The 16,835-nt window shown below is 43.4% G+C and overlaps 1 protein-coding gene across 3 annotated transcripts in view; it reads left to right on the top strand.

Annotated features, from left to right (window-relative positions):
- Window positions 1-8,413: 8,413 nt before the first annotated feature.
- LOC137383425 (catenin delta-2-like) overlaps window positions 8,414-16,835 on the top strand; it is a 552,588-nt gene continuing 544,166 nt past the window's right edge. For all 3 annotated transcript variants that reach the window (XM_068056267.1, XM_068056277.1, XM_068056257.1), the window contains exons 1-2: window positions 8,414-8,573; window positions 15,359-15,471. In XM_068056267.1, the coding sequence (XP_067912368.1) occupies window positions 8,559-8,573; window positions 15,359-15,471 (128 nt within the window). In that variant the 5' untranslated portion in view covers window positions 8,414-8,558. The remainder of the gene's footprint in view (window positions 8,574-15,358; window positions 15,472-16,835) is intronic.

The following is a 16,835-nucleotide window of genomic DNA, read 5'->3' as shown; positions in this document are numbered from 1 at the left end:
AATTCAGATAGTTGTGTGCCAGGATGTCTACCCGACACTGTCCCGCCTCCGGACAGGTTTCTCAGGGGCGGGCTGCCACTCCACAGAGGTGGGCAACCACTTTAGGCCCACTTAGGGGCCATTCTCAAAATCCGCTGGCATTTTAACTAGAGGTGGACCTGCTACCCCTGCTGAGTCCAGAGCTGGCAGCAACTTGAAGGCGGACTCCCGGGGGCAGGCTGGAGTGCCATTGGTGCGTCTTCCCATTGGCCCAATGAATGAGCCAAAAGTATGAAAAGGCCACAGCCGTGGCCAAAACCATTTCTGTGGAAGGATTTCCCCTCCACACTGATGACCCTAACAACAGTGGGCCTTCGTTAATTTTACATTTTTAGCTGGCTTCTGAGAGTGCTCCATTTTGAGGCACCCTCAAACTTGCCTTCCTGCCTCAGCAGCGCCCACCTCGCCCAGCGGGGCTGCCAGCCGGCCAGTCCTGCGGGCCTTCTCATTGGACCTGCCTCGGGAACCTGCCCGCCATCCTTAATAGAACGGCGAATGCAGAGGCGGCCAATTAGGAGCCCATATTACCTAAAGTTGCACCAGCGGGCACCTTGACTACAAGCGTGGACTCGAGACACGCATATGGTGCAGATGTCAGGTTCCTGACACCCGCAGAAAAATTCAGCCCTATGTTTCTGGGCCACTCCCTCTGAAGCAGGTCCTTAGAAAATTCACAATAATAGACCCAATTTGACCCACATCTCTTTGAATTTACAGCTCGTATGGGAGGTAAATTCTAAACTAATCTAAACAATGGGGGGGGACTTTTAACTTTGACAGGTGGGAATTTAAGCACTTCAAAATTCTGAAACTTGACCCCAATCATCTGTTACCCATCCACGTCCAATTTTAATGGAGGCTGGTCGGGAGTGGTTAACCAACGTGCTGTCTGGGGGCAGGACGGTCAATAAAATCTTTTAAGGAGGTGTGTGCCTCCATTTCAACAGTGTTTTTATTTTTTAACTACATGGAGCCTGGGATTCCTGGACCCCGAGAATCATGGCAGGTAAAAAGGTCTGAGAAGTGTTGAATCCGTGTGAGAAACGTTGAATCCGTGAGCTAAGCACCTTTAATACACTGCTTGTAGCTAGGTGGAGCAAGTGTGATTTCCCCCTACCAAACAAGCTTACCTACACATGATCGGACCCCATCTATGATGTCCAACCCTTCCTCCATGATGTCTGACCTCCCCCCGCAATGTCCAGATGCCCCCAGTGATGTCCAACCACACCCCGCTGTGATGGCTGTCCACCACCAGTTCGTACTGATTCATTCAAATGCAAATTAGATAGATTCCTTTTAGAACATAACATTTTGGAATAGAGTACATGAGTAATTTGAGACATCATGTTGTGAATGTAGCATGCTAGGAAGGAACAGGTGATTTTGGATCGATCGATCTATGGTTCCCAAAGCTGTGCACCATTGGGAGTTTGCATCACCTCATGTCAAGGACTGTTGTAGGCTAATTGACAGAGATTGATTGCCATGATTAGTCAACAACTCCGTGATTGCTGTATGATGAGACGACTAGGATGATAGAAGACCAATCCAATGAGCCTTGGTTTTTTGTTGTCTAGAAATTCTCACGTTTCTTTGTTCCTAGATCCTTTGGGAATCTCCGGTCTTGGGAGAACAGTGACATAATTACCTCCATGTACTGCCCACTCTCATTTATATTTGTCATTCAGTGCCATTCTCCATGGGGGCTTTGCTGCGCAATATACAGAGTACTTTTCTAGACTTTCAAAGCACACAGACACGGGAAGGGGCGAGGACTTAATCCAAAGCCAATTAACCACACCCAAAAAATAGCAAGTGTCCAATACCATCTGAACTCCAGATGTTGCACTCGTTGCATTTTAACCTGCCGCTTATGGGAGGAGAACATGTCTGTAGCCAATGGACTTTCCATAAGGAAATCCTGAACTAACTGGTCCACCCCAAGAATCTGAATGAGAATAGAAATTCACCAGCTGGAGAGGAACCCTCATATAACCACTGGTGAACCACCACCTTCAGGCTACCAATGTTAATGTTTCCACCATTTCCAAAAACAACGGTTCAGGGTAAAATATGTACATATCCTGCACAGTAACCATAAATATCTTAGGGTCGAGTTTCTGCTCGTAATATCAGCGGAGTCTGGGTGGAATTGGGCAATCAAATTCAAAAGATTGGGGAATTTTAAATGGAAGTGAGTTACACCCAAAACAACTTGCACTTGTGTTTCACCCGATCTTTTACACTGCTTCCAAGTTACATTTTTCCCCAATCAGGTCCCGTCCACAAAACTGGTTCCCTCCCCAGGTAGAAATTGCAGGACTGTGATGTGTCGGAAGGTTTTTCAAATGCAGCTCATTTTCCTAGGTGCCCAAGTACAAGTAGGCATGTTTTAAAAGCTTTTCATGCCATAAAATTTAATTTACTAAGAAACTGACTAGTCTACACCAATGAAATTATTTTTTCTGTATAGTTTTTCAAAAGTCATTTTCAGTGATTTTAAATCAGGTTACTCACTGGATGCTCTTATCAATGTTCATTTAGGAATAAAATTGCACCATATTTTAATGAAAATAAAGAAAAAAAGAAACAATTATGTTCTGTTACACTGCCTGATTGCACTGGTTCAAGACAGATTTTATGTTTGTGCTTATAAAAATGAATTTTAGCAGAAAATTGGACAGTAACAACCAGCACAATTTCAAGTGCATTTTTGGATACACTTTCTCACTTGTGCCCAAATAGGAAACTCTACTCCCCTATGTATAATTTAACAATGGCATTCAGAGATACTTGCCTCAACAATGTGAGGACTTTTGCTCATCTCCTGTGCTGTAGAATGAAGGTGTACTCAACAGCACCACTCAGAATTTTATCATTTGGCTCACTGGTCAACTCGCCCATTGGATGGGCATTTAACTGAGAATGCTGGACACAGTTATGATCTCCATATTACAAGAAGGACACTGGAGAAGCTGTAAAACAGAAGGTGTGATACCGGAACTGAAATCTATCAGGAAAGACTTAACAGGCTGGGGTTCTTTGGAAAAGAGAAGGCTAAGGGGTAACCCGATAGAGGTCTTTAAAATTATGAAGAGGTTGCTAGGGTAGACGTAGAGAGAATATTTCCATTTGTGACAGAATCCAAAACTAGAGCTCGTAAATATAAGAAAGTCACCAATAAATCAAAAAGAGAATTTAGGAGAAATGTCTTTACTTTGGAGAGTACTTGGAAAGTGGAACTTGCTACCATATGGAGTAATTGAGGTGAAAAACATAGTTGCATTTCAGGGAAAGTTAGCTATATACATGGTGAAGATAGGAAGAAACGGATATGTTGGTATAGTTAGATGAAGTGGGGTGGGAGGAGGCTTATGTTGAGCATGAATGCTGGCATAATCCAGTCCACCAACAGCTCGGTTTTGCAATTCTCATCCTTGTATTCAAATCCCTCCATGCATTCCCCTCTCTATCTCTGTAAACTCCTCTAGCCCTACAGCCTGCCAGGATCTATGTGCTCCTCCAGTGCTGGCTTCTTGTCCATCCCCGATATTTACCGCTCCACCATGGGTAGCCCTGCCTTCAGCTGCCTAGGCCCGAAGCTCTGCCGGATGGCCTATTTCTGTGCTATTAATTCTATGTGATTAAATGAGTATCTTGAAGCAAACAGAGCATGAAAGCCCTGTGACCTGTATTGAATTAGCTGAGCTCAGTGGTATGGATTCTACAACTGGCCTCAGCACCCTTGGATTAAGGAAGGAAAACTGGCTGCTGCTGTTTGCATTCCTGTGACTTCTACTGGAAATGTCCATATATAGATGTTGGGAAGACAAGAGAAGTCAGCTGCAATTGTAAAAGAATTGTCTGCCTATACTCACCGATAAAGGTTCACGCATGAATAATGACCAATTGGATGAGGTGCCAGCCATACAAGGAGTCAAACCCCCCAGGCGAGCAGAGGAAGGAAATAAATTGGCTAAAAAGAAATTTTTTGAACGAAATTAGAGATATGATGTTACAGGAAAGACAGCAAGACAGTCAAAGAAGAAGAATTTACATTTATATAGTACCTTTCATGACCTTTGGACATCCCAAAGTGCTTTATAGTGGATTAATTATTTATGAAGTGTAGTCACTGTTGTAATGCAGAGAATGCGGCAGCCAGTTTACATGTAAGTGACCATTTGGCCCATCTTTGCTCATCCATCTAAAAGACTTTACAGTCCAATCATTACAACACCCAACTGTATTTTATCTGGTTCCAGGTTTTTTGCTTCTAGTACTTTAAATGGGCATCAATGCCATGTGGGAAAAGGAAATTCCTACCATTATTCCTAAATTAGCATTTTATTGGTTTAATCCTATGTCATCTTGTCATACTGTTGATGTTAAGTTTGAAGTATCTTTTCCAGCTACCCTTTGTCAACAGTTTATCATGTCCTTCTTCTTGCCTTCTTCTTTGGCCTTCTTGTCTCGAGAGACAATGGGTAAGCACCTGGAGGTGGTCAGTGGTTTGTGAAGCAGCGCTTGGAGTGGCTATAAAGGCTAATTCTAGAGTGACAGACTCTTCCACAGGCGCTGCAGATAAAATTGGTTGTCGGGGCTGTTACACAGTTGGCTCTCCACTTGCGCATGTAAGCCTCCATAAAGTTGCTTCACTGTTGCCTCCTTTCAAACCCGAAACTCCAGATTAGTGACCAGCTTGAAGGTGGCTTAATGACTAGCGCTAGAGACACTGTTCACGCTGTGGTGTGACCAGAGCACTGTGCAGTTTGAGCATAACTTTTGACATCATCTCTATGCTCACGGACCTACATTGGCCCCCAGTAAAACAAAAGCTCACTTTAAAAATTCTCATCCTTGTGTTCAAATTCCTCCATGGCCTTCCTCTCCCCATCTTGCTAACCTCACTTCGTCCTACAGCTTTCCGAGGTCTATGGTCCTCAAATTCTGGCCTCCTGATTTTCATCATTCTATCATTCGTGGCCGTGCCTTCAGCTGCTGAGGTCCTAAGATCTGGACTTCCCTCCATAAGCCTTTCTGACTCTCCACCTCTCTCTTCTCCTTTAAGATACTCTTAGAACCTACCTCTTTGAACAAGCTTTTGATCATCTGTCCTTGTGTGTCTCAGTTTCAGATTTTATCGATAATGCTCCTTAGAAGCGTCTTGGGACATTTTACTAAGGAAAATGCAAGTTGCTGTAATCTACTGTTTTGTTATATAATTCAACATTTTAATTGTTTTGTTCATTGCTGCTCTATAGTGATGGCATGTTGGCTCTCGAGTCTACTAGCACTCGTTCAATTCCATTTTTGGCTGTTTTACCACCATTCATGATGTACACATGACGTCTTTCATTGCACCTGACCATAATAAACCTCAAACTCCTTTTTAATTATTTTGTCCAGTTCACTTTGTAGTTCTCAAGCTGCCTCTTCAGACTCAGTTGTTTTTCCCTAATTTGGTATTGTTGTGTGTTGGATTTCTGAATCAATGTTGCTAGTATAGATTAGAAATAGTAATAGAAGATCTTGCATTATTTTAAACCTTATATCCATCGGGATGTCTCAAGGCACGTAACAATCAATAGATTACTATTCAAGTGTAGCTACTGTGTAGGCAAACGTGGCCACCAATTTTCACACAGCAAGGCACAAATGAAATGAAGGAATGAATCATAAGGCTTTCTGTTTTTGGTGGTGTTGGTTGAGGGAGGAATGTTGGACGGCTGTCAAGAGAACTCATCACAAGAATTCACCGTTTTCCTTTGAATCTTTACCCAAACAAGAAGATGGGGCCTTGATTTAACATCACATCTGAAAGACGACACCTCTGACAATGCATCATTCTTTCAGTAATGCACTGAAGTGTTGGACTACACTATGCTTAAGTCCATAGTGGGGTGTGAACCTACAGCCTCCTGACTCGAGCCGAGAATGCCAGAACTCCTCTAATAAATATCTGCTGACTCCTACCCTTCAGTAAGTTTTTTCTACACCTCAGGTTTTTCCCTGAATCAGACTACTTTAAGCTTCAATTGCCTTTCCTGAGGAACTTTGTCAAATGTTTTTTAGAAATCAAGGTACAAAACCAACTATCCACTGCCCATTTCTGGCATCACTTCCTATGAAAAATTAAGGAGGTTAATCAGACAAGAATGCACCCTTCTCACTCTATTTTGACCACTCTTTTATCAGGTTATGACGTTACAAATAATCGTCAAGTTACTTTTGAGAATCCATTCCGTTATTTTGCAGATATTAATGCAAGACTGATGGGTCTGTAGTTGCCTTAGCATGCTTTGAAAAATTTAATGTTTTGTCGTGAAGGTGTCTGACGATGAGCTTTAATGTGCAGAAGCACCGTGATGGTTTAGCAGTGGAATGGCAATAGATTCTCGTCGGATAGATTCGTGAGCTATGCACTGCCTTTCACGCAGTTTGTATTGTGCTTTGTGTTATTTGCAAAGCCTTGTTTATCTTTCCCATTTACATATGAACATATGAATTAGGAGCAGGAGTAGGCCACTCAGCCCCTCGAGCCTCAAACCTGCTCCGCCATTCAACAAGATCATGGCTGATCTGATTGTAACCTCAACTCCATATTCATGCCTACCCCCAATAACCTTTCATCCCCTTGCTTATCAAGAATCTCTGCCTCAAAAATATTCAAAGGCTCTGCTTCCACCACCTTTTGAGGAAGAGAGTTCCAAAGACACATGACCATCTGAGAGAAAAAATTTCTTCGCATCTCTGTCTTAAATGGGCGACCCCTTATTTTTAAACAGTGACCCCTAGTTCTCGATTCTTCCTCAAGAGGAAACATCCTTTCCACATCCACCCTGTCAAGACCCCTCAGAATCTTATATGTTTCAGTCAAGTCGCCTCTTACTCTTTTAAACTCCAACGGATACAAGCCTAACCTGTCCAACCTTTCCTCATAAGATAACCCACCCATTCCAGATAGTAGTCTCGTAAACCTTCTCTGAACTGCTTCCAATGTATTTACATCCTTCCTTAAATAAAGAGACCAATACTGTACACAATCACTGATTCTGTGTAAACTTCACTAGTAAGAACCCTCATGACTCGGAATTTGTAGGCTGACTGACTTGTTGGCGTAAATGCAGAAAAAGAAAAAAAAGCAGGCTGAGCTTCTCTTTAAGATTTCACCAAATTACTATGGAGCACAGCATCTTTGGAACATAGCAACAGGAGTCAGCTATTCAGCCCCTTGAGCCTACTCTGCCATCCAAGATCGATCTGTACCTCCATTTATCCGCCTTTGTTTCAGATCCTTTGATACCCTTATCTAATAAAAACCTAACGATCTGAGTCTAAAAAATGTCAATTGACTCCCAGCATCCACAGCATTTGACAAGAATTCCAATTTCCACTTTTTGTGTGATAAAGTGGTTCCTAATATCACTGCTGACTGGCCCAGCTCTCATTTTGAAAATTGCACCCCTTGTTCTAGGTTCCACCAAAAGAGGAAATAGGGTAGATAGAGAGAAACTATCAAATACTTTAATCGTTTTAAACCCCTCGATCAGGTCACCCTTCAATCTTTGAAACTCAAAAGAACACAATCCAATTTGTCCTCATAATTTAGCCCTTTTAAGCACCGGTATCATTCTGGTGAATGAAAAAGAGGAGTTTATCTGTGCAATGTGTATTTTTGTAAATGTGTTTATATGAACAAATTGTGCCAGAATACACTTCCTGCCAGTAAGATGTAGATTCAATAGTAATTTTTAAAAAGGAATTAGATATATACTTAAAAAGGAAACATTTGCAGGGCTATATGGGAAAAAACAGGGGTGTTGGGGCCAAGTTTTTTCTCTCAGCTGGAACAAGTGTGATGGGCTGAATGTCCCCGTTCTGTGTTGTCTGATTCTATATGAACCTGTACGCATATAGACTAATTATCATGGGATGGAACATGATGCTTGGTATGTAAGGAAGGCTAGATACGAGTGGTCGCAAAGGAGTCAGTACCTTTTTCAATGAATTCATTGTACCTAAAAGAACATTTGAAATGTAGTATTAATATCCACTCCTTCCCGATCAACCATTTAAGCTGCTTTGAATGAAAATTCCATACTACTTCCAGGCTGTAGATTTCAAACCTTATTCAACCGACGTTTTTATCTCTGCAAGGCATCTCAATTTTCATCACACTGCTGTCTCTTAGGGGTGGAATGCTGATTGCCTCAGGAATAAAAAGTAAGAGTGCTGATTGGAAAATTGCAGGATTCGGCCTTCACGGCTACCGAGGAGGCCTTTTGTGGTGAAATGTTGCATAAATAATGCCAACAAGGGTCGAAATTCAGCGGTTGCCATGGAGACCTTTGTGCCTGGGTGAACTCCATTCGACTATGCTTGGAAGACGGCGAGCACTCAGGCTGCTTGCATTGGATGAAGCGTTTACTAATGAGTGGCAAAAGTTGTTTGCTCGTTGGAAGGAATGTTAACTTCGAGGGGCTTGGAGTATTTTGCTTTGTTGTTTACATAGCATGGTCCATATTCAGGTACTTGAGTCGGAATTTTATCTGTTTATAGTGTAATCAAGTAACGCTGACTTTTTTCAAAAAGTCTTGGGAGTTGGGTGAGGTGCTTTGTCCTTCAGTTCATCTAGTTTACACTGCAGTAGCTGACAGCACTTTTCTGTCTGGGGCAGGGAAGGTGGAGAAATTAGTTCTGCTTGCCTTGCAGTCATGCAGGGTGTTTAGCCTGGTATTAGTTATTTTGTGTTTTTGTCTAAGTACAGAGGACTTCTTTTTGCTGTAAGACCTACCCCAAAGTACAACAGCTTATTTTGACGACACTTATTTGAAAGGCATAGACCATTTCAACCTGAGGAAAATCTCCCGAGAATGTAAACCCCACTGGGATACCTCAAATGTCCAGCATCGTGTTGGCTGAAACTTCAGTGTCTGCTTTAGTTTCCATTTATTTTGTCTGACATCCAGAATATAGACAATACATTTGAACTTAAATTGCAGGTGATTTTTTTTTTCAGAAATGAAAGAGACCTGGAAAAGATCGGCAAAAAAAGTAGGAGTGGGTGCATTTGGGAGCATAGGGCTGGCATGCACTTGTGGAGTTATGTAATGATGAATCCATTCTATAGATGAATATAATCAGCACATGAAGAGAAAGGGAATAAAAATAATCATCTCTGCCCACCCCCCTCCCCCCAACTGCCTGGAAATCAGCCTGGAACTGATTGTCCTAGATGACAAAGCCCTTGAGACATGCAAAGCTTTTATGTTGTGTGTTTGTAAGCAATCTTGGATGTGCTATATCATGAGGTGTAGGTGCTTTTTCTGGTTGCTTTGAGGAAAAAGCAGGGTGATTTTTATGGCTGTGTATTATTCCTGACCTTTTTTGCTGTTAAACGTTTTATTGTTGTGTGGAGTGTTGATGTGTGATGTAAGCAGTCTCTCTCGGGTTATGTGAGAGTGTTGGTCTCCTGAAAGCTGCATTGAGTGCTCAGTGGAGTAATATTTTCATCAAAGCCTGTGCTGATTTAAAAGGAAGTTCAGTGTTTAAGTTAGGATTCCAGACAAGGACCTGTTCCACAATGGAAGTTGTCTCATTTAAAGGATTTTGATTAAGATGGAGCTTTAAAGTCACATTTCGATGGAACAGTAAGCTTCAAAACTTTATGGGGGTCCATCAAAAAGTCAAAATCATCGACTGTACCTAGGGGTTTCAGGGCTATGGGGATATGAGATCTAGAATAAAAAAGTAGAGTGGACCCAAAAAGAGGAAACGGCAAAGCTGAGTTTCAATTTTGAACTCCCAACAATATAAACAAAGATCCTGGGCTTTAAGCATTGAACTGACAATATCAGTGTTGCTGCATTATTCAGCATCTGCTTTTGCTCTTATTATTTCCATAGTTCCATCCTTTTCCAAACTGTTCCCCCCCTTCCCCTTATCTACTGAATTTGGGAATTTGTTGTCCACTGCCCTTGTCTAAGTTGAATATTGTACGTGTCTGACCCTTAGTGGTGAATGTTGGCAAAGGGAACCTCACAATCAATCTGGTCCTCATCCAAAACCCACATGAGGGTGACTGGTCATCAAGACCAGATACCACAGCTGATGGTTTTCTTTCCTCCTTGCCTAATCTGGGGTATTGAGGCCAATTGTAGTACCCCCATAACTCCCATTGCACTTAGCACAGATTGGAAACTGAATCCTGGACCTTCTGCTTTGTATGGCCCCCGACTGTAATGGGTGGAGTGGTTCACTGCTCAGTCATCAGGGGAGTTGTGTATAAAAGAAATGACACTAGAAAAACCAAATTTTCAGGAATTAGTTGGGAAGAGTGATTATCATAATTAAGGATCTTAACATACTTCGTCAATCCTGCACCTTAACATCAGAAACTTGCATTTATATAACAGCTAAAACAAAGTAAAATGTCCCAAGGCACTTCACAGGAGAGCAATCAGACTAAATTTGGCACGGAATCACATAAAGAGACATTAGTGGAATCTTAACATCTTTAAAATAATCGCAGGTAGGGAGCATTTCCAGGTCCTGACGCCCGCCTGCACAATCTTCATAGAGGCAGCCTCCTAATTGGCCGCCTCCATGCCTGTCATCCAATTAAGGATGGCGGCAGGTTCCTGAGGCTGCAGGCCCAATCAGAGGGCCTGCAGCTTTGCAAGGACAGCAGCCCCACCAGCAGAGGGGGTGCTGCCACTATAGGAGGGGGACCGTGATGCGCCTCCATCTTGAGAAGGTCTATAAAGACATCTCAAATTTGTTAAAATAAACAGTGGCCTCAGCTGCCAGGCCACCACTGTGGAGGGAATTCCCACCACAGGATGGCCTGCGGCTGCAGCTGTGGTCCGATGATCCTTGTGGTTCCGGTAGTGGGGGTAAATGTAGGAGGTCTCACAGGACCCCCCAGACAGCCACCCGCAAGCTGCCTCCAGGCTTCTGCTGGGCTTTGGCTTCAGTGGGAGGCCCGTCAGCCATCCCCAATCTGCCCACAATTGGGCACTTAAATATGCAAATTAACTGCCTGGCACTGCCAAGTGGGTAGCCCTTGCCACTCTCACCCCACTTCTGGCAAGATCGGCCAGAGAGGGAAATCTCATCGGCCCAGTGACCCAACATCCTCCCATCCTACCTTCCCTCCAACCTCCCCCCTCCACCCCCACCCCCACCCCCACCCCCAGTCCCGCCTTCAAGCCCGTCTCCATGGGACTGGGAACATTCAGCCCACAAGGACTCGCCATCAATATCTTGGTCAAAGAGGTAGATTTTAAGAAGCAACTTAAAAGAGGAGGGAAAGATAGAGAGGCGGAGAGGTTTAGTGAGGGAATTCCAGAGCTAAGGGCCGAGGGAGCTGAAGGCACAGCTGCCAGTGGTGGGGTGGAGGAAATGAATGACAGGCAGTAGGCCAGAATATGAGGAACACAGAAATCTCAGGGAGTTGTAGGGCTAAAGGAGGTTACAAGCATAGGGCGGCGTGAGGCCATTGAGGGCTTTGAGCACACAAATGATAATTTTAAAAGTGAAGCCTGTCAGGTGGTGACTCTTCCATATATATAACTTTTATTTTGTTCAAAAACACAGCAGGGACAGAGTACAAAGCTCAGTTTCATTGTCCAGAACTTGGCATTGGATTGGGAACCTCTTGGGTGGGAGTTGAGTACTTGAGCATTGTAGTTCCAGGGCTAACTGCCTTAGACATGCCAGTATGATTCTTGCAGGATTGGAGCTATGCCTTGGAGGTCCTTCATCAGTCCATTGCTTTGATAGACAAACTCTGTGGCTGAAGCAAAATGTCCTCTGGAATGTAGTAGAGCCTGAGAATGTTGGCACTGGTTCAACTCCAAACTGCTCCAATTGCACTGCTGGCTACTTCTCTGCCTCTAAATAAAAAAACAATAAAAGTTAGACTGCAATGCTTTCCAAAGCTGCAGAACAATTTTGTGTAAAATGCCAGTTGCTCATTGCTCAATGTGGAGAAAAAACATTAAACAAAATTCATAAAATAGAAACAATTTGCATTTATATTGTACCTTTAACATAGTAAAACATCACAAGGTGTTTCACAGCCGTGTAATTAAGCAAAAATTGACACCAAGCCAAAGAAGGAAATGTGACCAAATAACTGGTCAAAGTGATAGGTTTTAAGGAGGGTCTTAAAAGAGGAAAAAGAGATGTAAAATTTGAGGGAATTCCAGCACTTTGGGCCTACATGGCTGAAGGTATGGCCACCAATGTTATGGTGAAGGAAGTGGGGAATGCACAGTAAAGGCTTGTTCAGGTCACGAAAAAAAAGCCGACCCGAACCCGACAGAACCACATCGGACCCGAGCCCAACCCAGCCCGAGTCCCTCCATTTTTTTTCTGCACCCAGCCCGAGCCAACCCAAACCCGACCCAACCTGACCTCCGGAATGTTCCCTTTACCTACCTTGTGACTCCCAATCTGCAGGAAGCTGCAGCACGAGCGTGATGACGTCATCGAGACACTCACTTGCTCACTGCGCAGACTCCGAGTTTCCCTTTTTGACGTCCCATACTCCCAGCTCAGGTAGGTTTTTTTTTTACTTTTAACACTTCTTGCTGTGTGTGTCCGACCTGAACCCGGCCTGACCCGACCCGAGCCCGAAAGCCAGACCTGGAAGAGTGACCCGACCCTACCCCGACACATGCTGTCAGATCCCTTCGGGTCGGGTAGCAGGCCTTTAATGCACAAGAGACCAGAGTTGGAGGAATGTAGAGTTCTAGGAGGGTTGTAGGGCTGGAGGGGTACAGAGATAAGGAGGAGCGAGGCCATGGAAGAATTAAGGATTGGACAGACTTTATGTGTATTTGAGAAACAATTGAGAGCGGTCTGTTACTGGGATTGGACGCATTGTGAGATATTGCTGGATACCAGGATTCATTGTGGAATGGGACTGCAAATTTTAGTTTTGGAGGAGTGGTGTAGGTTGGCATTTGAATTCTGGCGGGGGAATGCAATGCCAAGTGAAACTCAAAACAGTGGACAAAAATGAAGGAATGCCTGGACAAACTAGATAGTAATGGATACCCAGGAAGTTCCAAAGATATTAACTTAATCAAGGGGATTTGGATTGTTTTCATATAGGATAATGGATACCCAGGAATTGTTATGAGCCAGTAATTAAGGGGTTCAAATTACATCAGAAACCAAGACAAAGGAACCTGCCTTTATTTACAATGAGCATCTGAACTTTGAGATGAGTTTGGAGCACTGAATTCACTTCACCACTCATTGTTGATAATATGCATGGTTACGTTTACTGGGGTCACTTTATTCAATTCTGGATCCATTTTCAGTGATGCAATTTAAACTTATATTATTAAAACTTTCATTTCACTTCTTCATTCCAAAGTCCCTGCACCATCTTTTGACCATAGGCAGAAGCAGGCAACCTGCTCCCAGGCTGTTATTGTGTAACAGTCTACTAGACAATGCTTGAGAATGGTAGTGAATGACTCTTGATTTTCCTCCCTGGCCTCTGCTAGATGCTTGCCAATAGCCGGGACTGGTAGCTACCTATTGACTGTAATTGCCTACTTACTGTAGCTACCTACCCAACAAATTATTGGTGTGAACTAGTGTCCTGTCACTTGTCACAGTGTGTTAGAACTTTCAATATGCTGTCAGCCATTGAAAAGAAAAGATGTAATGTAGGAAATGTGGCATCCACAAACAGCAATTTGATAAATGATCAGTTATTCTGTATTTGGTGATGTTGGTTGAGAGATAAATGTTGCTCAGGACACTAGGGACGGCTCCCCTACCCTTCCTCAAATAGTGCTGTGGTATCTTCTGTGTCCATCTGAAAGGGCAGATGTTTAACGTCTCAACCAAAAGACGGCACCTCCAACAGTGCAACACTCCTTCATTGCTGCATTAGAGTATCAGCCTAGATTATGTGCTCAGGTCTCTAGAGTGGGAGACCCAGAACCTTCTGACTCGGAGGTGAGAGTGCTACCAACTGGGCCACAGCTGATACCTTGCTGTCATGAAGAAATTATTGATTTGGCTTGGACAGAGGTGATAGGCAGTCTGAGTGAAATGGTGCGATCACCCAAAAACTGGTGTCAGATTGTTGGGTAGTGGCTCGAACGGCCTCAGTATTGGCACATATCTATCATTGCAATGATCTTTTAATCCTGCAGTCTGTTACTGAGCTAGCAGAGCATACCTTGACAGAAGGAGGCAATTCTTGGCCAAGATGAGCTTTTGCTGCTCATCCCCCAACCCCCACCCCTTTACTTCATCTGTATAAAGTTTCATTAGTTTACTAATAAAATTGATTAGCAGGGAGAATTTGAGTAACCCTAACAACACAGAGCCAACTGCTTCATTTCCTGATAAATTCCTAACCTTGGTGCCTGCTTCTACAAGTTTACAAGTCTACAAGTAGTTGAGAAGAAAGTACCATCATAATGGACATGCAGTTGATCATTCTGTCTCATTTATAGTATCAGTATCAGAATATCAGCTGTAGCTCAGTAGGCAAAATTTTGCCACTGGGTCAGAAGGTCATGTCCCGTTCCAGCACACAATCTAGGTTGACACTCCATTGGAATACCGAGGAAGTGACACACTGTCAGATGTGCTGTCTTTCAGATGAGGAGGTAAACCAAGGCCCCCTCTGCCCTCTCAGGTGGACCTAAAAGACACCACGGGACTATTTCAAAGAAGAGCAGTGGAGTTCTCTGTGTCCTGGCCAATCTTTATCCTTCAACCAACATCACTTTAAAAAAAAGTTTATCTGGTCATTATCACATGGCTGCCTGTAAGACCTTGCTGTGCACAGATTGGCTGCCATGTTTCCTACATTACGACAGTGGCTACACTTCAAAAATACTCAGTTGGCAGTAAAACACTTTGGCACATCCTGAGGATGTGAAAGTCACTATATAAATGCAATTCTTTGTTTATCTGTGCCAGTATGAGCCACAATCTCCTTGGGAGTGCTTGAGATGCAATTATGTCAGATATATATCACAAGTGAAAGACGGAAGGAAAAGGACTTTCCTACACATGCCTGTTTTTTATTGATTTTTTTCTGTTTAACTGCCTTTGTGCTACCTTTGGTCTTATCAACAAATTTTCTGTGTCCTGACTCAGTTATGTCATCTGACAGCAGTATAAAGGAGGAATTGCTTAAGGTAGTATTATGTCCCCTGCCCTAACTTGCTGCTACCACCACCACCACCCCCCCACCCCCACCCCCACCCCCTTCCTCCATTTGTTCTTTTCTCATGGCTAATGTCCCTTTTTTTACTTCTCCCCATTACAGGAGCTGCAGTTTGAGAGACTAACCAGAGAGCTGGAGGCGGAACGCCAGATTGTCGCCAGTCAGTTGGAGCGATGCAAACTAGGATCCGACACAGGCAGCATGAGCAGCATTAGGTATGGACAAAACTGACGTTGTCAGGTGCTTTTGGCACCATTTATTTTTATGCCACCTTTGCAATGATTTTGAGGCAGTCTCCAAGTGAAGGTTTTACGTGTGGAACTTTGATCGTGGTGGGTAATTAGGGGGAGAACAGGAGTGGGATCTGTCTTCTTGAACTGCTGCAGTCAATATGGTGAAGTCATTCCCACAGTGCTAAGCTTCCCTATGCCAGGCAAGATGATTTCCAGTCTAGGAAGCCACCTCCTGACCAGTACTGTAGTAAAGCTGACTAATGGGAGGTACAATGGAGCAGGATTTGATGACACATTTGACTTTCTCCTCACTCTGGGGGAATCTTGAGTGCAAGCCTCTGTCGTAAAACTCTGCATGGAGTTAGTTCATCCTCATGTTCTGCCGCCACACTGTCTTTGAAGTGTGCTCTCCACAGAGCAGGATTTCATCAGGCTGAGTACACATGCTGCTTCAGTCACTTAATCATGTAATAGAAGCTGAGGAGCAGGGTCCATAGCAACTTAACATTTGGACATTACTCAAACATTAAAGCTATTACATTCAAGGTATCCAGTAACAAATATTACTCTGTATGTTCATGCACACACAGATGTAGAGAGATGATAGATGGATAAATATTTCATATATATGTATAGATATGAGTATATTGATTATATAGTTAGATATATTGATTGTATAGTTAGATATATAGTTGTAGATTATATAGATATAGCGATAAATATAGAAATATATATAATATACAGGTATATTGCACAAATTTCATTTTATCTACATTTTTTTTATTCATTCATGGGATGTGGGCATCGCTGGCTAGGCTAGCATTTATTACCCATCCCTAATTGCCCTTGAGAAGGTGGTGTGAGCTGCCTTCTTGAACTGCTGTAGTCCATGTGGGGTAGGTACACTAACAGTGCGGTTAGGAGGGGAGTTCCGGGATTTTGACCCAGCGACAGTGAAGGAACGGCGATATAGCTCTAAGTCAGGGGGGTGTGTGGCTTGGAGGGAAACTTGCAGGTGGTGGTGTTCCCATGCATTTGCTGCCCTTGTCCTTCTAAGTGATAGAGGTTGCGGGTTTGCAATATGCTGTCTAAGGAGCTTTGGTGCATTGCTGCAGTGCATCTTGTAGATGGTACATACTACTGCCATTGTGCGTCGGTGGTGGAGGGAGTGAATGTTTGTGAATGGGGTGCCAATCAAGTGGGCTGCTTTGTCCTGGATGATGGCGAGCTTCTTGAGTGTTGCTGGAGCTGCACCCATCCTGGCAAGTGGAGAGTATTCCATCACACTCCTGATTTGTGCCTTGTAGATAGTGGACAGGCTTTGAGGAGTCAGGAGGTGAGTTACT

The sequence above is a fragment of the Heterodontus francisci genome, chromosome 2 (assembly GCF_036365525.1).
Source record: "Heterodontus francisci isolate sHetFra1 chromosome 2, sHetFra1.hap1, whole genome shotgun sequence".
In the NCBI taxonomy this organism is placed as follows: Eukaryota; Metazoa; Chordata; class Chondrichthyes; order Heterodontiformes; family Heterodontidae; genus Heterodontus; species Heterodontus francisci.
Note: the sequence above shows the minus strand (reverse complement) of the source record. Positions and strands in the feature narration are given on the sequence as shown.